This window comes from Eschrichtius robustus, chromosome 5, assembly GCF_028021215.1.
Source record: "Eschrichtius robustus isolate mEscRob2 chromosome 5, mEscRob2.pri, whole genome shotgun sequence".
Classification (NCBI taxonomy): domain Eukaryota; kingdom Metazoa; phylum Chordata; class Mammalia; order Artiodactyla; family Eschrichtiidae; genus Eschrichtius; species Eschrichtius robustus.
Window position 1 is genome coordinate 63,941,991 of NC_090828.1, and position 27,004 is coordinate 63,968,994.

Genomic DNA, 27,004 nt, shown 5'->3' on the forward strand with positions numbered 1-27,004 from the left:
GCTTTTGCTGCATCCCATAGGTTTTGGGTTGTTGTGTTTTCATTGTCATTTGTTTCTAGGTATTTTGGGATTTCCTCTTTGATTTCTTCAGTGATCTCTTGGTTATTTAGTAGTGTATTCTTTAGCCTCCATGTGTTTGTATTTTATACAGTTTTTTCCCTGTAATTGATATCTAGTCTTATAGCGTTGTGGTCAGAAAAGATACTTGACATGATTTCTACTTCCTTAAATTTACCACGGCTTGATTTGTGACCCAAGAGATGATCCTGGAGAATGTTCCATGAGCACTTGAGAAGAAAGTGTAATCTGCTGTTTTTGGATGGAATGTCCTATAAATATCAATTAAGTACATCTTGTTTAATGTATCATTTAAAGCTTGTGTTTCCTTATTTACTTTCACATTGGATGATCTGTCCATTGGTGAAAGTGGGGTGTTAAAGTCCCCTACTATGATTGTGTTACTGTCGATTTCCCTTATTATGGCTATTACCGTTTACCTTATGTATTGAGGTGCTCCTATGTTGGGTGCATAAATATTTACAATTGTTATATCTTCTTCTTGGATTGCTCCCTTGATCATTATGTAGTGTCCTTCTTTGTCGCTTGTAATAGTCCTTATTTTAAAGCCTATTTTGTCTGATGTGAGAATTGTTACTCCAGCTTTCTTTTGATTTCCATTTGCATGGAATATCTTTTTCCATCACCTCACTTTCAGTCTGTATGTGTTCCTAGGTCTGAAGTGGGTCTCTTGTAGACAGCATATATACGGGTCTTGTTTTTGTATCCATTCAGCCAGTCTATGTCTTTTGGTGGGAGCACTTAATCCATTTACATTTAAGGTAATTATCGATATGTATGTTCCTATTACCATTTTCTTAATTGTTTTGGGTTTGTTATTGTAGGTCTTTTCCTTCTCTTGTGTTTCCTGCCTAGAGAAGTTCCTTTAGTATTGTTGTAAAGCTGGTTTGATGGTGCTGAATTCTCTTAGCTTTTGTTTGTCTGTAAAGGTTTTAATTTCTCCGTCAAATCTGAATGAGATCCTTGCTGGGTAGAGTAATCTTGGTTGTAGGTTTTTCCCTTTCATCACTATAAATATGTCCTGCCACTCCCTTCTGGCTTGCAGAGTTTCTGCTGAAAGATCAGCTGTTAACCTTATGGGGATTCCCTTGTATGTTATTTGTTGTTTTTCCCTTGCTGCTTTTAATATTTTTTCTTTGTATTTAATTTTTGATAGTTTGATTAATATGTGTCTTGGTGTGTTTCTCCTTGGATTTATCCTTTATCAGACTCTCTGCCTTTCCTGGATGTGATTGACTACCTCCTTTTCCATATTAGGGAAGTTTTCAACTATAATCTCTTCAAATATTTTCTCAGTCCCTTTCCTTTTCTCTTCTTCTTCTGGGACCCCTATAATTTGAATGTTGGTGTGTTTAATGTTGTCCCAGAGGTCTCTGAGACTCTCTTCAATTCATTCTTTTTTCTTTCTTCTGCTCTGCAGCAGTTATTTCCACTATTTTATCTTCCAGGCCACTTATCTGTGCTTCTCCCTCAGTTATTCTGCTATTGATTCCTTCAAGAGAATTTTCAATTTCATTTATTGTGTTGTTCATCATTGTTTGTTTGCTCTTTAGTCCTTCTAGGTCCTTGTTAAACGTTTCTTGTATTTTCTCCATTCTATTTTCCAAGGTTTAGGGTCATCTTTACTAGCATTACTCTGAATTCTTTTTCAGGTAGACTGCCTATTTCCTCTTCATTTGTTTGGTGTGGTGGGTTTTTACCTTGCTCCTTCATCTGCTGCGTATTTCTCTGTCTTCTCATTTTGGTTAACTTACCGTGTTTGGGGTCTCCTTTACGCAGGCTGCAGGTTCGTAGTTCCTGTTGTTTTTGGTGTCTGCCCCCAGTGGGTAAGGTTGGTTCAGTGGGTTGTGTACGCTTCCTGGTGGAGGGGATTGGTGCCTGTGTTCTGGTGGCTGAGGCTGGATGTTGTCTTTCTGGTGGGCAGGACTGCATGCAGTGGTGTGTTTTGGGGTGTCTGTGACCTTATTATGACTTTAGGCAGCCTCTATGCTAATGGGTGGGGTTGTGTTCCTGTCTTGCTAGTTGTTTGGCATGGTGTTTCCAGCACTGGAGCTTGCTGGTCGTTGAGTGGAGCTGGTTCTTCGCGTTGAGATGGAGATCTCTGGTAGAGCTCTCGCCAATTGATATTACAAGGGGCTGGTAGGTCTCTGGTGGACCAATGTCCTGAACTCGGCTCTCCCACCTCAGAGGCTCAGGCCGGACACCCGGCCAGAGCACCAAGACCCTGTCAGCCACATGGCTCAGAAGAAAAGGGAGAAAAGAAAAAAAAATGAAAGAAAGAAAAAAGTAATAAAATAAAAAATTATTAAAATAAAAAAATAATTTTTTTAAAAAAGAGAGTAACCAAACCAATAAACAAATCCACCAATGATAACAAGCACTAAAAACTATACAAAAAAAAAAAAAAATGGACAGACAGAACCCTAGGACAAATGGTAAAAGCAAACTTATACAGACAAAATCACACAAAAGTATACACATACACACTCACAAAAAGGAAAAAGAAAAAATATATATATATATATTAAAAAAAAAGGAAGAGAGCAACCAAATCAATAACCAAATCTACCAATGATAATAAGCTCTAAATACTAAACTAAGATAAACATAAAAGTAGAAACAAATTAGATGCAGAAAGCAAACCCCAAGTCTACAGTTGCTCCCAAAGTCCACCGCCTCAATTTTGGGATGATTCGTTGTCTATTCAGGTATTCCACAGATGCAGGGTACATCAAGTTGATTGTGGAGATTTAATCTGCTGCTCCTGAGGCTGCTGGGAGAGATTTCCCTTTCTCTTCTTTGTTCGCACAGCTCCCGGGGTTCAGCTTTGGATTTGGCCCTGCCTCTGCCTGCAGGTTGCCTGAGGGCATCTGTTCTTCGCTCAGACAGGACAGGGTTAAAGGAGCAGCTGATTAGTTGGCTCTGGCTCACTCAGGCCGGGGGGAGGGAAGGGTACGGATGCGGGGCGAGCCTGCGGCGGCAGAGGCCAGCATGATGTTGCAACAGCCTGAGGCACGCCATGTGTTCTCCCGGGTAAGGTGTCCATGGACCTCGGGACCCTGGCAGTGGTGGGCTGCACAGGCTCCCGGGTGGGGAGGTGTGGAGAGTGACCTGTGCTTGCACACAGGCTTCTTGGTGGCTGCAGCAGCAGCCTTAGCATCTCATGCCCATCTCTGGTTTCCACGCTGATAGCCGCGGCTCGCGCCCGTCTCTGGCGCTCGTTTAGGTGGTGCTCTGAATCTCCTCTCCTCGTGCACCCTGAAACAATGGTCTCTCGCCTCTTAGGCAGGTCCAGACTTTTTCCCGGACTCCCTCCCGGCTAGCTGTGGCACACTAGCCCCCTTCAGGCTGTGTTCACGCAGCCAACCCCAGTCCTCTCCCTGGGATCTGACCTCTGAAGCCCGAGCCTCAGCTCCCAGCCCCCGCCTGCCCCAGCGGGTGAGCAGACAAGCCTCTCGGGCTGGTGAGTGCTGGTCGGCACTGATCCTCTGTGCGGGGATCTCTCCGCTTTGCCCTCTGCACCCCTGTTGCTGCGCTCTCCTCCGTGGCTCCGAAGCTCCCCCCTCTGCCACCCGCAGTCTCCTCCCATGAAGGGTCTTCCTAGTGTGTGGAAACTTTTCCTCCTTCACAGCTCCCTCCCAGAGGTGCAGGTCCCGTCCCTATTCTTTTGTCTCTGTTTTTTCTTTTTTCTTTTGCCCTACCCAGGTACGTGGGGAGTTTCTTGCCTTTTGGGAAGTCTGAGGTCTTCTGCCAGCATTCAGTAGGTGTTCTGTAGGAGTTGTTCCACATGTAGATGTATTTTTGATGTATTTGTGGGGAGGAAGGTGATCTCCACGTCTTACTCCTCCACCATCTTGAAGGTCCTCTCTCAAAGACACTTTTGAAAACACATGTAAGTGAGAGACTACCAAATAGAGCAAGGTCACTTCTAGAAGACAGGAAGAAAAGGTGGATCAAGAGCAAAGGTGAGGATTAGCCATGAGTGGAGGAGCTTCCTCCTCTTGGGCGCCCAACGAGAACGATATGAGATGGGTCTGTTTATATTTAAGGGGATAGAAATGGAGGGAATTCACCAAGTCAGGGAGGTAGAGCCATAACAAGCCAAAGTAGGTGTTTTCCCAAGACTCCTAGGATGACTTATGGGAAACCCCCCAAAGGAAGCAGAATGGCTAAATCTCCCAATGAAAGTGATACCTTCCAAGTGTCGGTGGCACCTCCTGAGAGAGGGTGGGATCCCTGAGGCCCCAGACTTAAGGACCCAGAGCCCTGGACCAGCAGCATTGTGTGGGCCTGGGAGTAGGTCTCTCTGTAACGTGGTGATGATGTGGCCCCTGGCACCACGCTGGAAGAAGAGGTTCCTGCTGTCACCCTTCCATGCCCTGGAGAGCAGTATGTGCCACTGCACTGCCCCAGGGCTGTCCAGGGGCTGGTCATCTAACTGTGAGATCTAAAGACACTTAACAGCCTCTCTCCTGGCCAGGCACCTGGGAGTTTGATTGCTGGAATAAGCTACTAGTTGAGGCAGGCTTTGAATAAAATCTCATAAAATTGCCCCATACAATACTTTTTCTTTTCCAGACAATGCTGTTCCACTGTTGGCCCACCAGCCTGCACACAGCCCTAGGTTGCAATGCTTTGATCACAGATGGTGGCTTACTAAAATGAACTGCCTCTTCTTCCCTTCTTTGATTCTCAAGTCACTGTAGTGAGAAAGAAACAGGACAGAGGACTCAGAGTCAGGAATATCTGCCTCGGAAGAAACCTAAGCTTCGAGGGCAGGATATTGCTATTCCAGTCACAAGCGGACACACAGAACAACTTGGTGCCTCTGTGAAAGAGAGGTTAAGTGGCCTGCCTGCCTGTGTCTACAAGTAGCAGCACTGGGGTTACACAGAGAGAATTCTACATCATCCTCCAGCCCTCTTGGGATGTTCAGATGTCATCTGGCGTGATTTTAGCTCTTCAAGCAAAGAAAGGAGATGCTGATACAATCTGAGGCACTACCCGAGAGTCATCTCCTTAGGAGAGACTTAAAAATAATCTAGATGAGCAGTTCTCATATGTTTTGGTCTCAGGAGTCTTTTGTATTCTTAAAAATTATTGAAGACACCAAAAAGTGTTCGTTTATGTGGGTCGTATCTATCGGTATTTACCACATTGGACATGAAAACTGAGAAGTTTAAAAAACATGTAAAACACATTTATTCATTTATTTTAAATGAAGTTCATTATATGTTAATTAACATAATATATTTACGAAAAATATTTTCTGAAATTAAAAAAAAAAATCGTGAGAAGGGTAGCCTTGTTTTCCATGATTGCAAATCTCTTTGATGTCTGACTCATGTTGGATTCTCATCACTGCATATATATTCAATATGTTGCCCTGTTATTTTGGTTAAAGTATATAAAGAAAATCTGGTATCACACAGTTGGAAAAGGGAGAAGTACCTTAATAGCCTTTTCAGATAGTTATGGATATTCTTTCTTGACACTGTACCAAAACTCGACAAGAGGGATATTCTTAAAGGTTAGTTGCAATGTGCAATTGAAAACTATATATATCAATAAACTTTTCATATTCTATTACATAAAATCCTCTGGTCTGTCTTGACCTTCGAGTGGATCTTTCACTCAGGCATAATTTTGGAGCATCATGCATTAGTCACTTGGAAAATACTGCCTCACGGAGTTAATGAAACAGAGTGTCATATAGTATTTTAAAAATCACATTTACTAACATCACTATCAATCTCATGAGAAAAGTCTTTAAGTATTGAGACGCTATCAAGGTCTTGCTGGTGGACATAAGTTTTTCTAAAAATCTAATTTTTTTCTTGAAAGCTTGAGTTGTATCATTGACAGCAAATAATGTCAATGGTCTTACTTGAAACAACCGTTCACTTTGTGCATTTTCAAGAATGTGTCTACCAAATACACAAGTTGGAATAAACATAGTTTGTCATTCTTTAAAGTAAAAATGAGATTCTTTGGGGGAAAAAAGCAGCTAGTACGTCCCTCAATGCAAACCACTAACTACACATGATTTTTCTTGAGACACACTGTACAGTGTTCTGCCACAGAAGCTCTTTATGCCTCCTTCCCATTTCATCACACAAAATAATTTTTAAAATGTATACTCCAGAATAGAGATTTAATCAAATTAACACTTTTTACTGCTTCAACAAGAGCATTCTCAAGTGAAACGGACATCTTTGTTTCTTCCTGCAAGCACGTGGCAGTGAGGAACACAAAACTACTCATACTGTTTGGTGCCACTGCTAGCAGTTTTGCCGTTACTTTTGCACGATTAGTGCAAATTTCAATGCAGTAAGAAAGGCAGATGACATCCTAGTATTATTATGAAGTCAGTTTTAATGCTGCAGATCTCCTGAAAGGGTCTCAGAAATCTCCAGGTGTCTGCAGACCATGCTTTGAGAACTGCTATCTAGACAAATGATTTCCAGAAATTGTTCTAGGAGATGATAATCTGCCAGATTATTAATAATAGCTGCACAGTCAGGATAAGCTAGGTTATGTGGCAAGAACAAAGCCCTTAAAATCTCAGTGGTTTATACCAAAGGCCTGTTTCTTCTTTACTACATGTTACCAATTGGCTGGACAAAGGGCACTCTGTTCATCACCATCACTTAGGGACCCAGACTGATGGAGTAGCCTCCATCTCAAATGTTACCAATCGCTGTGCTAGAGGGGAAAAGAGACTCTAGTGGGTCTCACACCAGCAATTACATTACATTACTGACTCGAGTCAGTTCTGCTTACAGCCTACCATGGGGTCACATGGCCCCATCCAACCACAAGAAGGGCCATGGCTGAGTACAAGCCTCCATGTGCCTGAGAGTAGAGAGCTGGCAATATCTGGTGAATCGCATTAATGATTACAGTAACAGCTAACATACATGGTGCATTTGTTTATGTGCCAAGCACTGTTTCAACAGCATGTGTCACTCACTTATGCTCTCAACACTCCCGTGAGGTCGGTTATATGAACTCTATTCTTTGGATCAGGACACAGAGGCACAGAGAGGTAAAGTAACGTGCTGAAGGTCACACCAAATTAGAAGTGGTGCTGGGCAGGTAGATGGACTCCAGAGCCCATGATTTTAACCTCTAAGAAGCCATATTACCCATAATTTTTCCCCAGTCTAGAACAAAATGAGAGAAATAAAAACTTTTTCATAATGATAAATGGAAAGGATTGTCCTTTATTACAAGGTGCCTTTTCTCCTTCAAAATATTAACATGTTCTTTCTTTTATGAATTGATGGTAGTAAGTGGTAGGTACTTTTAAAATTTCCTTACTAGGAAAAGTAAAAGGTTGGCAACCTTAAGTTAGTCCCTTTTCCTAATTACTTTTGTTCACTTTAATTGACCAAAAATACAAAAATTTGTGACCACTAGTTTGGGAGGTTTTTTGATTTGTTTCTGGTCTTAGCACTATGTTTTGATTCAACCAAATTTTGGTCATTATGTGCTAGGTACCGCTCTGAGCTCTGTCAAGCATTGTACTAGATGGTTTCATGGACATTGTTTTATTTAACTCTATGCCATACTGCTTCCTTATTAAATGATTAAAACACGCATTTTTTTTTTTTTTTTTTAACCCTAAAGCTAATTGAAGCAGGAAAGATCTGGAGCATGGCAGGCCCTCAAAAGGCAGCTGAAGCACTCGTAGCAATGAACACCCGTTCTTTTCTACGAAAGTTACTAAAGAGCAAACACAAGCCTGTCAATAAGTTTCTCGCTAAACTTCATCATCATCATCTCTCTCTGTTAGGGATCTTTTATGAGATGTAGATTTTCTCTCAGGTTAAAGACCAAAAGAGCAACAAGCTGATTTCACCAGCTGGGCCCTGGAACTCGGCCATAGATGATTTCCTGCAAAGGACTCCGAACACGAGCAAGGTTCACTGGCCAAGGGCCCAGGCCATCAAGCCAAACCACAGCTTAGCTTAGTTAAAAGGGACACAGGGCTTGGATACAAGCAAGCTGTTCTGAGCTCCATCACAGTCAAATTTATTAGCTTCCATTAGAAAATTGAGATGTACAGGAGAAATACTCATTGTAAACAGGTGCTGAAAGAGAATCTTCATAAATATTAAGCCTTGGGAAATAAAAGGTGATTCAAACAATACTGAATACCAAGAATATACCTATTGGTTTTGAATAAGGTACCTTAACTATTTCTTTTTACAAAAGACGTAAGGAAGAATGGAAGGGAAGGAAGGAGAGAGGAATGGACAGAAAAAAGAAGTAAAAAGTAAGTAAGTAAGGAAAAATCTTCAAAGATATATATATACCTTGGTGGCATATAATAGAATACTTAAATTTTAAGTCCATTATAGTAAATGACTACGTCTTGGCTAGTCCCTTCCCTCTGCGGAGATAAACAGTATATATATCGTCACTGACCATATAAGTACCAACCCTGGAAATGATCAAGAGAGACAGTGCATTCTGTCACCAGAGGGATGAAAGTTCTCCAATCATTTTTAAACTCCAGATTCTATTTGGAAACAGAGCAATTAAAAAAAAAAAAAAAAAAGACGGCAATACTAGGACGTTTCTAGAGGGGAAAAGTTTGTGAATATAAAAGCCATTTTTAGAAAGTCTCATGAACCAATTAAGTCACTAAGAGTTATTTCTGAACCTCATATTCTAAGGTACTGATTCTAACAGCTGGAGGCGTGCATTTGGATCAAACGTTTATAAATTCTGGTGGCTATTTGAAAATGGCTGTTCAAGTTCATTGTCATTTAATAGGGCAACTGTAGAAATATTTTTATAACCTTTCTATTTAACAACCCTACGGATAGCCTTCAGAAGTTGATTTCCATGCTCTGTTGTCAATGGATGTCTTCAAACATCTCTATTCTATAATTAGGAGGCGGGCTGTTTTTAGAGGGTGAGGGTTTAGTTAACAGTTGCAACATAGAAGGTGGGGATGTATTTGGTAGGAGAATATACCATAAATCCTCGCTGAGGGCTGGAATGGCAGGTCCTCCGTGTGGGAGGGCAGTGAGGAGGGAACCACCAGGGACCTGCAGTGACAGTCAGCAAGACGTGAAGGAGAAAAGCAAGGGCTACAACTCATTAATGAGAGATGGCAACAGAGGAGAAGGCCTTCCTTATTAAAACCTGTGTGGAGTAACAAGCACGTACGGTAGTAGCCAAATTCCCATTTTGTGCAAGAAACAAGAATAAGCCAGCTGCACCATGAACCCGCAAAGGTACTCGGACCAAGGGAAGAAGGGAGAGATGCCAGATGGCTACAATAAGCTATTCGCGTTGACCAGGAAAATGTATATATAATTAATTTATAAATATTGACAATACGTACAGGCCTAAATCAATTCCATGGACCTCACTGCAAAAATGCCCCTTTTTGAAGGCCTTCTCTACACCGATGCAAGATAAGTTAAAACCATGCAAAATTAAACACTTCGACCCTTGAAAATAATCCACTTATAATAACTATTAAGAAGATGGTCATTTGGCTTAAAATAACAAAGCCTCTATGAGTCCCCTTGGCTCAGTGAAAAGACACGGTAAATGCATGTTAGGGAGCTCAAGCAAGCAGAAGGGGCTTGGTGACTTTTGGTGCAGCAACAGCTCCCTAGGACTAGGCTCTTGGGGGCCAAGTAACAGTCAGTTTTGCTTTCATTAATCTCTTTGACTTGAGATTGCATCCCTAATTCTCATTAAGCAAAAGAGGAACCAATAAAATGGCAAAGAACTGCAGAAGGCCTATTATCTCTAATGTCAGGAGCATGGCCGGGCAAGACAACGCAAGAATTGTGGACAATATCTCATCTATGAGTGAATCATGGAACTTTGCTTGGTAAACTTGGGCTCTAATTGATTCCCACATTGCACAACCTTGAAAATTTTACATAAGTTCATCGTACATCAATTTTCCCAACTACAAGACCAGAAGAATAGTCAAACCTCCTTCTTTGTTATACAACTGTTTTCTGTGACTACCTGGAAAAAATGCTCCTCAAAAGAAAATACAATCTGTATTCGTCAGCCTTAAAAAGGAAGGAAATTCTGACACATGCTACAACACGATGAATAAGACATTATGCTAAGTGAAATACATCAGTCACAAAAGGACACATACGGTGTGACTCCACTTAAGTAAGGTACGCAGAGTCGTCAGATTCATAGAGACAGAAACTAGAATGGTGGTTGCCAGGGGTAGAGATTGGGTGAGGAGGGAATGGGGAACTGTTGATTAATGGGTACAGAGTTTCAGTTTTACAAGATGAAGGGGGTTCTGGAAACTGGTTGCACAACAGCATGAATGTGTGTAACACTACTAAACTACACACTTAAAAATGGTTAAGATGGTAAATTTTATGTTTTATATTTTTCCCACAATTAAAGATTTCAAAAATAAATAAATAAAATGCACAATGGGCCTGGCACAGTGGCGACCATCAGTCTACAAGTATTGACCACAGGAATGAACAAGGCTCCTCATATAAGAGAGACGAGATCTAATTGGCATATCATCACTAAAGGATCTTTAAACGTTTTGAGAAATGGACCCAGAGCATTTGGTGCAATGAGTAAGGGAACCACAAATTATGTGTGTCAATGAGTTATCTGCTATGCCTAAGCCTTAGCTCTTGCAGGGACCATCCACTTCTGAGAATCAGGTGACATATACCACATTAAGACCATGCTGTCAGGAAAGACAGCCTGTTGCCAACCAAGTAAGCCACTGCCATAGGAGAGTGACAGGAGCATACCTGGGGGAGGCGACGCAGGTACTAGGGCTGTAGACTCCTAAATGCTTTTCAGCTGCCACGTGGATATTTTGCAATTTGGCAGATTACCGATCTAACCAAGAAATGGAATGTTATAGTATTGCGCTCTATCACAATGCACAGTCTTGTTTGCAAAGGAGCCTGGGAGATATGCATGAGTAAGGGAGAAGACATTCTGATGAGTCTATTTATTCATTCACGCTAAACTTACTGAGCCCCACCATAAGCAGGTGCATTGACAGTCACGAGAGATACAAAGATGAACATATCCTGCTCTTTGCACTCCAAGTCTGGTGAAGGGAGACAGGCAGGTCACCATACCATTAAAAAGTACAATATGGTAAGTATTGGGCACTGGTAAACTAAACACAGAGGAAGAAGTGGTCAAAAACCATGGGAATGAATAAGGCTTCAAAGAAGGGACTGCTTTGGGGCTTGGTCTGGTCTAGGAGGAAGGAGAATAGAGCAGATTCTAGCCACAGGCAAGGTCTTGTAAAAAACAAAGATGTTATGGGAAAAAAATGTGTTTGAACAATGGTGAGACGATATCTGTAACTAAGACATATGTGTGTGTCAAAAGAGGGAGAGAAGGGTGGGCGATAAAACTAGAGAGGTGGGTTTGAATCATGGTGACAACACTGAATATCACTCCAAGTAGTCTGGCTTTGTCTTTAAGGTTTGAGAAACATAACTCTTAGATGGCAGGAAGACAAGAATGACTATTTAGATAGGAATGCCATTTAAGAGGCTGTTGTTAACAGATTAAGCCAAAGTAAAGAGGACTCAAACTAAACGTGTCAGTGATACTAAGGGAGTAGGTACAAGGGGTGGCAAAGAGGAGAGCGAAGGAAAACTTCTAGCTTACATGACTGTCTGTGATAAAGATTACTGGAGGAAGAACAAGACTAGGGCAAGATGATGTGTTCGGTCGGGAGCACTTTGTAAGGTTCAGTCTCCTCATTCATAAAAGGAAAATAAATAATAAGTGATCAGTCTGGATCTTCAGGCTGTTGTGAGGATTAAACGATAAAATAACAAGAAGAACACAGTACTATCACTTATGATTAGATTTGTGGTAGTGTGGACCCAGAGAGGATCTGGGACAGGAGAGAACCATTTGGGAGTTATTGGTATAGAAGTTATGGTTGACAGTGCTGGAGGGTATGAACCTGGATCACCCAGGGAGATGACGTCCTGTAATCTAGGACCAGACCCTGGTGCACGCAAGTATGCAGAGCACGGGGCACTGGGGTGGAGACCAGCAAAGATGACTTGAAGGAATGATCCAAATATGGGAATCTGGAGAAAATAGCTTCACGGAAAAAAAAAAAACAAAACAGTGAATAGCCAAAAGTGCCAATTCTGCCCAGAAGCTGGTAGGATGGGAACTAGAAAGAGTGGGTCTAACACTTAAGAGGTCAAGAGTACCCTCAGCAAAAGCTACTCCAGTGGAGGGGAGGGGTGAAAACCAGATCACAGTTCGCTTAGGAATGCTGTGTTTTCCTAATGTATTTTGACATCAGATAACTCTTTAATTGGGGAAATCTTCATTCTGTAGGGCTGGAACACTGAGGTTTTACTCTCTCCCCAGGAGCTACAAATACAATTTTTCTTCTTTAATTTGGAGAACAAAGGGACTTGTGAATCAGACTGAGAGGAAATTAATGCTGTTAAGATTCACTGTTATATTTTTTCATGGAGAAAAGAACACTAGGTTTGGTGGGGGGAGGGTGAAGAGACAATGGGAATAAAATATAAAACAGCACAAACAAAAGTAGAGAATTTTCTGTAATAATGCCGGAAGTTGTACTAATGCAGTACTGATGGGAAAACAGAAGTGACTGCCTTTGAGACTCTATATCCATCTGCCTAGGGCCATGAAAGACACCTGTTTACAAGCCCTTTACAACACACCCACTCTTACCTTTCTTTTGATATCAGTGAACTGGGAAAACATTAAAGACCAATAAAATGACAGCTCCAGGATATAATAGTAGTGAAGGTCAGGCGTGAGTGGCTGAGGATCAAGGAGAAAAAGGCAAGATTAATAATTAATACGAAACCAAATCTGTGTGTCAAACATCTCAAGCTCCGTACTGAAAAGTGGCATGGTCTTACGCCTCCACAAATTCTGGCCCCATTCTCTCTGTGGATAAGGGAGCTTTGAAGGACGCCTATAATCCACAGCTTGATGTCATTAGCTTTGTTTCACCTCCAACCAAAAAAGTGTCAATCAGTATGAACATTTGGCATTGGTACCCGATTCACCGCTCATTTTAACAATTGCATTTATGGTACTTTGACATGAGTCTCTGAAGATTCCTTTAGGCAACCTGCAAAAAAATTCTAACATATACACAGAAAGAGTAACTCTGGACAACTCCTGTGAGATTCCACAGCACAGGGACCAGGAGAGGTGGAAGAAACTGGAGTACTATATGGGTCACTGAGACATAGTTTCAAATTCTGCCTTAATTGGAGCTTTCTTTAGGAAAATGTTCTGTACGTTGTAATTATTAAAAAAAAAAAAGATAATTCAAAAACATTTATTAAAAGATCAGGGGGACAAGAAAGCTGCTAAGAGATACCAGACTCGGCGCCCAGCCAGGGAATCTGAGTTTGAATGCCCGCTCCACAGCTTAAGTAGGGCCTTCGTTTACTTACTGGAAAATGGAGGTAACACCTGCCTCACAGGTCCAGGAATGGGGAGAAGCTCAGGGAAGCAGTGGAAGTCAGTAATATTTATTTATTTTGCACATAAATCCATAAAAACAAAACAGATTTTTAAAAAACCATTTTTAATGAGTTGTTTTTAATTGTTTCATTGGGTTGTAATGAAACAACTTTCTTTCCCAGAATGAATGAAAGACCTTTGAAACTCATTACATGAACACCTCCACACCACTGCACACAAGGGGTTGAAACTGAAATGCTTTGTAAACCAATAGCAGCACAATAAGTAACTTTCGCAAGAAGTCGGCAATCACTTAACTACCAACTCTAAGCATGGACATCAAGAAAAACAGTTGTCCCCCTCATTCATCTTTGTCAACAAAACACACGAGGAAAGGATCCTCTCCACTCAATATATCATTACAGGGCACAAAGAGAGGGGTAAATGACAATATTCCAAGTATTTAAGATAGTAAAACAGCAGTTGGGCCTGTGAATTACAATTGTGTACAGTAAGTCATTGCTTTCAACGTTGCTTTAGTCTTGATCAGATAGCCCTGGAATGTTCAGCTCTCTCTGACCATGTCATGTTGCTGATTTAGTCTTTCTTAATTTGAATACACTACATGAAAGAGACGGAAATGCAAACTGGAATCCCCATTTCAACATGTCCCTAGCCTTGAACCTACCCGAGGGGTATAGCCAACACCAGACCCTACCCCCTGTTGCAACACTGTGTGTAATAGAGAAATTGCAGGGCACACCTGCTCCCATTAACTTTGTTAGACCAAATGCCTCTAAAAAGACAACCCAAAGAATCCCAAAGTCAAAAATCCAAATTGCTTATCACAATGCCCATCTCTTTATTTTATCACTAAAATACCTGGTTGTATTTGTTTCTCTTAAATAATATATCCCAAATGAACTAGAAATTCTAGAAATGTTTCAGCAAGAAATTTCGAGAACAGTCCCAGCTTTGATATTCAAGTAGTAACTGAGCTAGGGACCACAACACACGCTAATATCACTGAGTTCATGGACAGAGGCAAAGGTATGTCTGTGGGCAGGGATCTGAAATGCTCCCTGTCTGGGATATGATTTTAATCTCATTTTCAACGATGCTATTTTTGTCTACATGTAATGGGACAAGCCCATTTTTCTGAGTTCAAGAAAATAGTGCTTTATTTACATCTTTAGAGGCTGCTCCTAAGCCACAAAGTGAACCAAACTCAGCACGCCAGCTCCAGCTCCTCACGTGAGCTCTGCCCGCTAGCTGCCGAGACAGGCCAGGGCTGTTATCAGGTCCTCAGTGACCAAAAGCACACTGGCTGTTAGAAAGGGAATTATCCACCTACTGAAGCGATTGTATCTTACTTTCCAGCAAACGCACCTTCCACACTTCCTCCGTCTGCTCAAGCTTTGATTCTAACACAAACTACCTCTCTCACTAGGCTGTGTCCACCATCAAGCAGCAGGGGGCACGGCGGGGGGCAAGCAAAGTGGCGGCCCAACCTGCTGGGACCTGCCTGAAACCATGACGCTGACCTAAGAAAGGTACTTTACATGCGTAAAAACCCAGATGGTAATGTGTCCTTACCTGATAGGGGTAGTTGTACCAGCAGTGCCTTGTATTCCACAGCCAGGGGGTCTGAAAAACATGACAAAGAAACACATTTCACATGTTTTGGAAAAGAAGCGGGAGAAGAGATGTTTATGACAGGTTCTGGCCCCCCAGTATTTGGGGATTTCAACAATCTACCTGTGTGAGAACGGAAGGACTTAGTACAATTAGGAACAGGAGAGCAAAGCCATGAGGATTCCATCATACATTCTCTCTGGGTAATCTTCTAAACTCAACCGGCAGTATTTCAAGCCACTTCCGGGATAGAGTCCTAGCTGGTGTTTTTTTATATTTTGCTGGTCCTGTAGACACATCCCTGCTAGGTAACCAGCCTCAACAGCAGAGCCCTTCAAGTGTCTCACCAAGACCAGCTGCAAATCATCAACCTATTATCAATAAACAATGCTGACGGTGCAAATCTTGAAACTCCTCCAACTCAATGTTTACAAAGCAACATTATTAATCAATTGTTTCACGCATTGAGTGGGGGTCAATAGCAAGCAGGGACTCTCATTTCAGTAGGACAGCTCTGACTAATTCCAGGCCTGAGGGAATTAGCCCTTACAGTACACCCCACGCTCGGACTCACGGTCAAGGTCTTTCGAAGACAAAACAATCTTTCTTAATTTAACGGCAATCGCTTGCCTTACCACCTTGTAAAATCAGAGAGAGCATCTAAGTATACACACAGATTCCAAACATCTGTAATAAACAGGGAGGGGTTGGTATGGATTTGAATAGAGAGCTGAACCATCCCATAATATCAGCACAAACTTTCTCATATTTTTGTATTAACTTTATCATTCTTTTCGCATTCCTGATCTATAGCTATCAGCACTTGGTGGTATACATCTATACACATTTGATACACATCAGTATGTTTCTAACTATTAAGAAACATAATCTATCATTAATACAATCTGTGTTTATATGTCTCAAAATGATAATACTGTCACTGAGAGTTTAATGTCAGATATATTTGTACTGACCTAACCTCCGTATCTTGTCCCAGGCCCTGTAAGATCAAAAGTTGCTGCCTCTGCAGTAGGATAATGTAGTTGTCTCTCTGAAAGCCACAGAGATATCCTTCCACACCGCCCCCCATGGTCCTCATCAGCCCTGCACCGATGAGGATGAGGAGGATATTTGCTAGTATTTGCTGAGTCCTCCCTATGACCATACACTTTTTTCTGAGGGTTTTCCTTCATGATCTGTTATTTATTTAACCAATTAAAAAGTTGTTTCTCTTTAGATTGTCCCATATACTTTTAAAGGATCTCACATGTATGAACTCATTTAATCATTACAGTAACTAGTAGTAGTATTTGCCTCATTTTACAGATGGGTAAACTGAGGCCCTGAGTCCATAATTAACCATCCAGGTTAATTAGCGAGGCAGGGCCAGAGCTGGAAATCAAACTCAGACTATCTGGTCTCACAGCCGAACATAGCCACTGTGACCCTAACTTTGAGTCTGATAAAAACTGAACCAGGCCTCAGTTTAGGGAGCCAGGTTGAAGTAAAAAGCCGTGCCGTGCCCTAAACCTAATGAGGTCCAGGGATCTTTACAGTCCCCTTTCATTCAAGCACTCCTGATTCTCCTTCCATTTCTCCTGCTTTCGCCATTTGCTGCCTGTGCTACGCTGTACGTATCACGTAATCTCTCTGCACTTAACTCCCTTGGTGCCTGAGTTGTCTGTCTGTCTGTGTCCTCCATTTCTCATGTCCATGACACTGAGGTTTATGAGTGACCGACCTCACAGGGTGATTGTGAGGATCAAATGAGAGAGCATGTATGAAAATGCTGCAGAGGCTTCAGAAGCTTAATAGGTTATTGACTTATATAAACGATACATGTCCGTTGAGCAAGATATAGAAAATACTGAAAATAATAAAAAGAAAAATAATTTGAATTCTCATCACTATTAACATTTTAATGTACAGCCCATTTGGGGCCTTTTTTTCTATATAATATAGATATACATGCAGATATAGATTTCTTTTTAAACACACACATATATGCGTTATTTTTAAATGTGGGCACAACACAGCAAAATCTACTTTAGAGTACAAATGTTAGCTATTACCTTCCTCTCTGATAAAACTGTTTACTATCTGTACAATTAGCTGAAAGTCCCTGAGGGAAACGTATGTCAGATTCTTACGTTTATCCCTCCAGGATGAGACACTCAAGTTGACAGTTCAGCATTCATTACTGAATGCTAATGAGAAGGAATGCAGAATGAAATGCAACACCTATAAAAAGCCTCATGGTCTTTTTTCTGAATGCATCAGTCCCAAGCCCACAGGGCGTGTGCGTGCTTGCCTCTAAAGACACAGCAGAAATCTCTTCCACTACAGTCATCCTTCCCGTCAGAGGCGGGAGAGCAAAGGTACAACTCCCAGTGACCCAGGAAAATCCATCATTTAGAGCTTCCCTTCGTCTGTGAGCTTCTTGGCTCCCTGGTTTTCTTCTAACACCCAGGCCTTTCCCTGCATGCATCAGATGTGCATCACCTAGACATGCTTGTATCACGTGCGGAAACCCGACTGACCTGCAGAAACAGTGGGTGAGTCTTTGTCTCTCAATGGGTCCCGCCCACTTGAAGCAGGGGCAAAGAACACTGAGAATTTGTGAAGCAGGAGCAAAGAACACTGAGAATTTGATGGGGCTACCAGGGCCATAGCTCAGCCTGCAAGCTTGTTTGCCAAACATTTAAGTAAGCACTTTCACATACTTATTTCACAATGCGTGTTCACATATACTTCCTACTTTGACAATACTAGATATTAATATCATCTTCTATATGCTACATTTTTCTAGGATCTCATGTTATGGCTCCCAAAACTCTTTGAGACAGAACAAATACTATCTTTCCCAATTTACAGATGAGAAGACAAGTCCATGAAATGGTGATTCTCCTAATTTCTAACAGCTCAACACTAACATATGAATCTGGATTGGCTGCTTATATTTAATGCATTAGGTATAGCATCTTTAGTTTCAACTGATACCATAAACCTATTGTTTTTTAAATCAGTTTTTCCAGATACCTTTTTAGGAATCATTTCCATGTTCATTTGATATCAAAATCTGATATCAAAATCTTTTTATGTTTAAGAACATAAAAAACTGCAATATTTAGATGTCAAGAAAGAATAATGGTTATGAAAAAATACACTGAAAACCCTCATTTTAGAAGGATGGGTCTAGCATCTTCCTACATAATTAGAGAAAAGCTCTGTACCTAGGACAGTGCAAGGTGATTCAAGCACCTTTTCTGAAAATAGAGATGCCTTTTTTACATGGCATTACAGTATCAGGGGACATTATCAACATAGGAAAATCCAAAAACCCAATGATTCTCAAATCTTGGCATTCCAATAACTTAAGATTCACTTTATTCTCCCTCAGACATATACAGTTAAATAATGATATGAAGCACGTTACAGATTTTACAGTATTTTATGCATAGTATCTCATTTAATTCTCATAGCAACATTGTAAGTGCTCAAGATAACATAGCGTGCAGGTACCATAAAAGACAAAGAATATGCTGCTGTGGGGGCTCCTCAAACTATTAAAACGCAGGATCTGATTCCGTAGGTCTGGTGTGGGGCTGAGAGTCTACATTTTTAACAAGCTTCAAGGTGATGCTTGGACCCTGGACCACATTTTGAGTAGTAAGGTGCTAGAGGAAAGTAAGGAGGGTGATCCAACTTGGTATTTACCAGGTGTAAGGCACCTTGCTAGGCACTTTGTTATAATATTTCACAATTCACTGTTAGGTGAATAAATTAATAAATTATTTCTAATCTTTACAATAGCCAAATTTGAAGCAGAAATTGTTAGTAAAACACTATTTAGCTGGAGACAATGCTTCTCAACCAACTTCTGTGCTTGCTAGAACCACACATCTAAGCTCTGGTGGAAGAGATGTGAGCAGAATTGACACGTGCCACTTTGGGATGCTGTCCCTAAGAGTAAATGTGAATGAGCTGTTCTCACCCTTTCTGCATTCCCATTGGAGGGAGATAATAAGAGCTGGAGCTGTCATCTTTCACCCTGGGATGGAAGTTTCTGTTGAAGTTGATGTTGGAGGCCTCCTACTAGCCCTGGTCTGCTTACCTCTGGATTATATGTGTGACACAGATAAATTCCTATCATCCTCTCATATCTAAACTACTGTGTTGTCATATATATATATATATATATATATATATATATATATATATATATATATATATATATATATATATATATATATATATATGCATATATATATATATACACACACACACACACACACACACACACACACACACACACAGTAGTATAGCCTGTATTCTCATTAATAGAGCCATCCCTAGGTATTCTCAGGGGATTGGTTCCAGGACCCCCCGTGGATTCCAAAATCCAAGGATGCTCAAGTCCCTTATATAAAATGGCATGAACAGTCGGCTCTCTATATCCACGGGTTCTTGCATCCGCGGATACAGAGGGCTGACTGTATATGCATCAAGGTAAGTATGATTATTTTATAGACAAAAAGCAATCTCAAAGAGGTACCGTAATTAACTGAAGGCTACCCAGCTGGTAAGTAGAAAAGCTGGGACACAAACTCAGGCCAGCCAGATTCTTCCATTATAACTTCCCAAGGTACTCTGGGTGTACAAAGAATGCGTAATGAAAGAAAATCATGGATATTTGGAATTGATTTATCCATAACTGAGAATCAATAATTGAGCTATTACCTAAAAATATTGAATTTTCAGGTTAGAAAGGACCTCCAAATCCTGCTTAAGCTACAAAAGAAATCACACGTCCCAGATGGCTAGCCATGCCTCTCACTGTTAAAGAGTTCCACGATTATAGGTCATTCACAAGATCCCTCAGATTTACTTCCTACTTTTTTTCTTTTTTTTTTTTTGGTCAACAGAAATTATACCAAGTTTTTTTGTTGTTTTAGCACCTGCTATGGACTGAATTCACATATTCAAGCCCTAAACCCTCAACGTGACTGTATTTAGAGACAGGGCCTTTAGGAGATAATTAAGGTTAGATGAGGCCATAAGGATAGGGCCCTAAACCGATAGGATTGGTGGCTTTATAAGAAGAGGAAGTGAGAGAGTGCTCTCTCTCCTCACATGCTCAGAGGAAAGGCCACGTGAGGACTGCAGTGATGAGGAAGAGAGGCAAGCTAGGAGGAGAGTTCTCACTGAAAACCGAACCTTGCCAGACCTTGATCTGGAACGTCCAACCTCCTGAACGGTGAGAAGTAAGTTTCTGTTGTTTCAGCCACGTCGTCTATGGCATTTTGCTTTGGCAGTCCAAGCTGACTAACACAGCATTGTGAGACAACTCTCCATAAATGCTACTTAATAGCTCTTAAGGTACACATCAACTAATTTCAATTTAAGAAGACTTACAAAACATCTGAACAAGACTAAGACGGACAGTAACAGAGTGGATACGAAATGACCTCTAACACTCTCGATTTAAATCACAATGTATAATGGGATTTTTCATTATACAGTATTATGCACATCTGCTCCCAGACACATCACGTGAGACACAACTTGGCCGCAAGCACATCCATCAATAACACAGTGTCCCAGGGGAGGCTTCTGAGGCCCTTCTCACCCTGAGCAAACCGAACTCCAGCACCAGGATGGAGGTCAGATGTGCTGCTGGAGGTCACCGAGCAGTCCTCATTCGCCTTTTGACCAAACACATAAGACTTGAGTGCTATGTATTCTGTGATTTTTTTTTTTTTAAAGTAGAGAAGTCTTTTTTTTTTTTAAGTGTCAGTAAATGTGTTTTTTTTTTTATCAGGTTGCTTCTTTTATCAGCTGTTCTGTAGAGGTTTCACAGTGAACAGAACTAGCAAAAATAGATCAGGTGTGATCATTTCACTTTACCATCTGGAATAAGATAGGCTTGGTCTTATTTTATTGTTTTTAAGTTCCATTTGATATACTTCTCAAAAATAAGAGTTTAAAAAAACACAAATGTACCTTTCAGTTTCCATGCCACCTATCATGATGATGGATCAATCATCTGACATCAAGAAGGCCTTGTCCAAGCCCATAGAACGTATAACACTAAGGGTGAATCTTAATGTAGACTATGAACTTTGGGTGATTATGATATGTCAGTGTAGGTTCATCAGTTGTGACAAGTGTACCGCTTTGGTGGTGGATTTGATGATGGGAGAGAATATGCATGTGTGGGGATGGGGTACATGGGAAATCTCTGTACCTCGATTTTTCTATGAACATAAAACTGCTCAAAGAAAAAAAGAAGTCTTAAAAATCAAGGCTAACTCAGATCACTGACATTTATCATGTCACTGTAAACTAAAGGAATAATTGAGTTCGAAGCAAAAGACCAGACAAAAAGATGCTCAGTTAACCAGGCAAGTGCTAAACGATTAAACAGAAATATAAATATACATACACACCTTTTTTTCCCCCAAGAATCAGTAGGTACCTACAGCCGAACGAATAGTAGTCTCTTTGAATTAATAAATATTTTAACAAAAGAACATGAATCATATAAAGTATTAAAAGCATTTCGTTGCCTCATCAAAAATGTGAAAAATGCGTGGGTCTTTACCTGAAGTCAGCATCTTAGAAGCAAACTTTCATCTTTCACTATTTCCATCCAAACTCCTACATGGCTTTCATAAAGCCCAGATGTGACAACTAACAGTGAAGGAATATAGTCTAAGAGACATACTGGCCTCTGAAGAGTTTAGGTATGAAATACATAGAGCCATGGATTATGTTTTTAAATGCCGGAAAGGTAGATCCCTGAACTACTCTGAAACTTCTTTCACTGAAACTACTCTGAAAACACTTTCACTGAGTTATACTTAAATCTTATACCTTTGGCTTATATTGACGATTTACTGTAAGAAATAAACATGAGAAAAATGCTTCCTTGTCTGCAATGAGTTTATATTGGAAAGGTTACCACTAGGTGACCACTAAATTCGAATACATAAATTCAAATGATATTTTTCCTTTTAAATTTAGCCCAGGGGGGAAAAATCCTTCCCTTTGTGAATGTTTCGTATGTTTCCTGTTACCCCATTATCTTTTTACCATGGTTTTGGGAAGCTGAGATCTAATTCTGAAGCTCAGTCACTGCAGTTATGATTGTCTCAACATTTTTGCTTATTTTTCCTTTTGTGTGTAACTTTTTGATGGTAATATCTATATTAATAATTTTATTACATAAACATTGCAAATTCTTTTTAGAAATGTTGAACTGTATGATTTCAATGAATATAAATCAAATCCATTCAAAATGATAATCTACAGTTTCATTTAATACATATTGCTAAGTAACGCATAATGGAAAGAAATATTTTGTGTTTTGTGAGTTTAAAAACTGATCAATAAATTGTATTTGGTGGTACAGATGAACCGGTTTGCAGGGCAGAAGTTGAGACACAGATGTAGAGAACAAACGTATGGACACCAAGGGGGGAAAGCCGTGGGGGGTGGGGATGGTGGTGTGCTGAATTGGGCGATTGGGATTGACATGTATACACTGATATGTGTAAAATGGATGACTAATAAGAACCTGCTGTATAAAAAAATAAATAAAATTAAATTAAAAAATTAAAAAAAAAACTAATACTAAACTTTCTTTGGGTTATTTGTATGGAAATATGTTAATATAAATGTAAAAAAAAAATTGTATTTGGGATGAAAAGAATGAAGCCAGAAGTCTCTGACCAGCCTGAAGATGCGGCTGGTCAGTGATGAGTAGACTAGAACGCTCCCCAGAATGCAAGGGGTACACTTTTCTCCTTTCCTGGGTCAGTAGATATGTGACTATAAATCTACAAAGCAGAGTGGTGACCCCTCCCTAGAGGCCCTTGGCATCTGCATTAGCTTTGAAAGCTCTTGTGATGTGCAAATGTAATTTAGACTTGACCCCGTGGCATTATATAAAGATAGCAGCTTTTCATATTGATCAGACTTTAAAACAGATGCTAGTCCTCAGGACCTAGTCAAGTATGTGCCTTCAGCACATTCAGCAATCAATTTGGAAAGTAATTTGCAGATCTGCCAAGCATATGAAAATAGAAGGAGTTCCTCGGAGATGGGCTCTGAGCTCAAAGGGTCTCTCTGTAGGCTTCATCATACAGCCAAAGAGAAAAGAAATCTAAGTGGCATTTCCATGCCTTTTAAAACCTTCCAGCCAGTGGTTCTCAACTTTTTCTGCCTTTGCTCAGCTGAGGGACTCCACATATACCTCACAGTAACTATGGCTGTGATTCTCAAGAGTCTGGGGAACAGGAAGCTTAAAAAGGCACGTCTCTTATTGATCCAGATGTGTACTCTCCTCCAGGCCAGTGAGAATCACTGCAAAGCAGAATGGACAGATTAATTCCATGTTTAGAATAGAAATTAGGGATAAAGGAACCAGGTGACGAAAAGAGAAGATGAAAGAAAATGAGGTGGAAAGACCTATAGAGAAAGGAAAATGGTGAGAATGTCAACACGGGGGGTGGGTTAGGTGGGGGGAGAGACGTGTGGAGAGGGAGGCCAGTGCAGAATTTGGGAATGAAGCCAATTAGAGTGGCTACTGTGAACAAAGAAGAACAAAAGAGTGTTGCTTACCACCCACTGAATTGCGACCCACTGCAGTCACCCACCGACACAGTACAACCCTGAGAGGAATTCAGGATGAAAACAGGATGAGGCACTCTGTGCTTTGAGTAAACAGACCCCGTGGATAGTTAGTTAGATGGATATCTCAGGAAGAATTTCAATGACCCCAGATTCTTGTATCTTCCCATACATAAACACTAAAATAATTAACTTGAGGTGTCTATTCTTTGTGATTAGTAATAATCTTTTATGAAGATGTATGCTTGACAGCATGTATTTCCCAGCCAAAAAAAAAAAAAAAAAAATCATATATAAACTGGGTCCTCCCACCTCTTTGGAGCAGTTCCTCAGAGCTATCTCCCAGGCTATAGTCCTCAGTAAGGCCCTGAATAAAACTTAACCTCAAAACTCTTATGCTGTGTGTTTTTCTTTAAGTCGACACTATTAAGGAGCACAAAATTAGTCAAAAGGTCATTTAAGGAAACAATTTATAACATATGACAAAGGACTAAGATCTCTAATATGTAAAGAGCCCACAAACATTGATTTAAATATTTAAACATCCGATCAGAAAAATGGGGAGAAGATACAAAACAGGGAACACATTAAACAAAAGAATATGTGACCAAAAACATATGTAAAAATTAGAGGTTAAAACGAGACAGAATTTTTAACCTGGTCTGGCAAATATCTGAAGAGGTTAATACCCAGGGGTTAGCAGTGTATAGGGAAACCAACACTCTGCAAACTGGAATAAGCTTTCTAAAAAGTTATTTGGTCTTTAAAATCTGCACATCCTTTAATCCAGCATTTATTGTAAAAAAAAAAAAATTAGACTCAAGAGTAAAGACATTTGTATGTGGATTTCCACTGCAATTCCTTTTCTAGTAATGAAAAATTGAAATAAAACTAATTGTTCAATAATATTGAACACTGGCATGTTCTTAGTTGGGATTCTGTGGGAGCAGACACTGAGACTTGGGTGCTGGCTGGTTATTTGAGAGGTGATTCCAGGAAACAGAACTGGAAAAATGGAGAAAGTGAGAAGGATGAAGGAGAAAATCCAATATGGTTTTCAGGAATGAGCTGGTTACTGCACCTCAATTCCGCTGTGGACCTCTGCAGAATTACAGAGCACGTATCTTATAACTGTCCCAACACAGGACGGGGATCTGGGGCATTTATCCACCAACTCTCATACCCCACTGGTGAGGTTCCAGTATTAACGCCTCCATATGTCTAGGTTGTACGTTCCTGTGTCTAGGTAGCATTTGCAGCTTTGGAGAAAGGAGAGCAAAGATGTGGCACAGCTTATATCTGATGTGGGACACTGTCAAAAGTGCATGAAACTGTCCACTACAGCCATGCTAATATCAGATGGGCAAAGGGGACGTAACCAGCATATTCATATTTTCAGTTAAAATCAAGTTACAACTAGAACATACAGTGTGCCTTATGTTTAAAGTAGATATATATTTAGACACACATACACACACACACACACACACACACATACACGAAATATGCCTGGCAGGATATTTACCAAAAGCTAATTAGTGTTTATCTCTGAGTAATGATTATCTTGGATGATTTTTACTTTTTAAAAACATGTTTATATTTTAATATTAAATTACACAAGGTAATTGTAGCTATAATTTTCTACAATGAACAGGTCTTATTCGAATAGTAAAAAGAAGCTAAGTCCATGTACTTTTAATAGGTCTGATTAAAAAAAACACACATTTGCTCTATATTCACAAATAACATTAATGGTATTAATTATTACAATCCTCAAATTATTCAATAATTCTAATTAATTTTAAACTAAAAGCTAGTACATGAAATAGCTGCCTTCAGAATATTTACATGTTGACAGTGATATTTCAAGTATAAACCAATCATCAATAATTTAATTCTAAATTCTCCATTAAGAGAAAGTGGAAAGGGGAAAATAATAAGATGAAAAAATAATACAGAATAAACTTTGCACTAATTACAGTGATGATCAATCATTTTGCCACCCACCCCACCTACTCTCATTCTGAAGATCCTTATCAACCTCTTTCTTACCACTTCTAAACCAACTTGCCTACATCCTAATATCTTTGTGCTAATATTATTGCACCTTTCTCATTCACTTGCTCTTTCAAGTATTGAGTGGCTACCATAAATCAGACACTCTGCTAGGCATGAAGATACAATGGACAAGTTCTCCATCCTCCAGGAACTTACCATCTCCTGGGTAATCAAAATAATGACAAGTTGGGCTTCCCTGGTGGCGCAATGGTTAAGAATCCACCTGCCAATGCAGGGGACATGGGTTCGAGCCCTGGTCTGGGAAGATCCCACATGCCGTGGAGCAACTAGGCCTGTGAGCCACAACTACTGAGCCTGCGTGTCTGGAGCCTGTGCTCCGCAACAAGAGAGGCTGTGACAGTGAGAGGCCCGCGCACCGCGATGAAGAGTGGCCCCCGCTTGCCGCAACTGGAGAAAGCCCTCGCACAGAAACAAAGACCCAACACAGCCAAAAATAAAATAAATAAAATAAAGAATTATTTAAAAAAATAATAATAATGACAAGTTATAGCAGAGGTAAACACAGGACACAGAGGAGTAGATATAAAAAGATACCCAGCCCAGTCTTGAAGGGAGAGGTGGGAGGGGACAGCTCCACTAGTGGCGCCATAGTAGTTGAGGCCAGAAGGACAAGCAGAAGATGGTGAATGGAGGAGACGGAAGAAGAACTTCAATTCTTTATCTTTCAGGAACCATGTCATATTTCCAACATCATTTTTTCCTAATCATCCCTTTCCTTGCATTATTCTCCGGAGGATTAAAAAAAATAACCCTTAAATGCCTTCTCGTCATTTCCAACTCAGAAGGTAAAATGCCTCTGCCTGGTTGTCCATGTTCCTGTTAGTCTTACCTGGTCACAGTGGACAGCCAACCTAAGTCCACTCTTCCCAATAAGCAGCGTCTGCTCTCTTCAGACCAAGCACCTTACTGTGTGTGTTCCATTAATTCCCATCTCCATGCCTTAACTACTCCAGCACCTTGTATCGGGCTTGTCATCTCCACCTCACTGTCTCCTGATCAGTCTTCCAGGTGCTATTTTGTTGGCCTCCTGGGGCCACACAACCTCCTAGAGGCTACTAGCCCCACCAGGAACAGAGGGCTGGTGATACAAGTGTACCTGTCCTGTATA

At 40.5% G+C, this 27,004-nt stretch overlaps 1 protein-coding gene across 1 annotated transcript in view; it reads right to left on the reverse strand.

The window, feature by feature from the left end:
* CERS6 (ceramide synthase 6) overlaps nucleotides 1–27,004 on the reverse strand; it is a 315,277-nt gene that overhangs the window by 62,617 nt on the left and 225,656 nt on the right. Inside the window, exons 5-6 of the mRNA XM_068544956.1 lie at nucleotides 15,145–15,195; nucleotides 12,799–12,891 (exon numbers count right to left, since the gene is read on the reverse strand). Of these exons, the coding sequence (XP_068401057.1) occupies nucleotides 12,799–12,891; nucleotides 15,145–15,195 (144 nt within the window). The remainder of the gene's footprint in view (nucleotides 1–12,798; nucleotides 12,892–15,144; nucleotides 15,196–27,004) is intronic.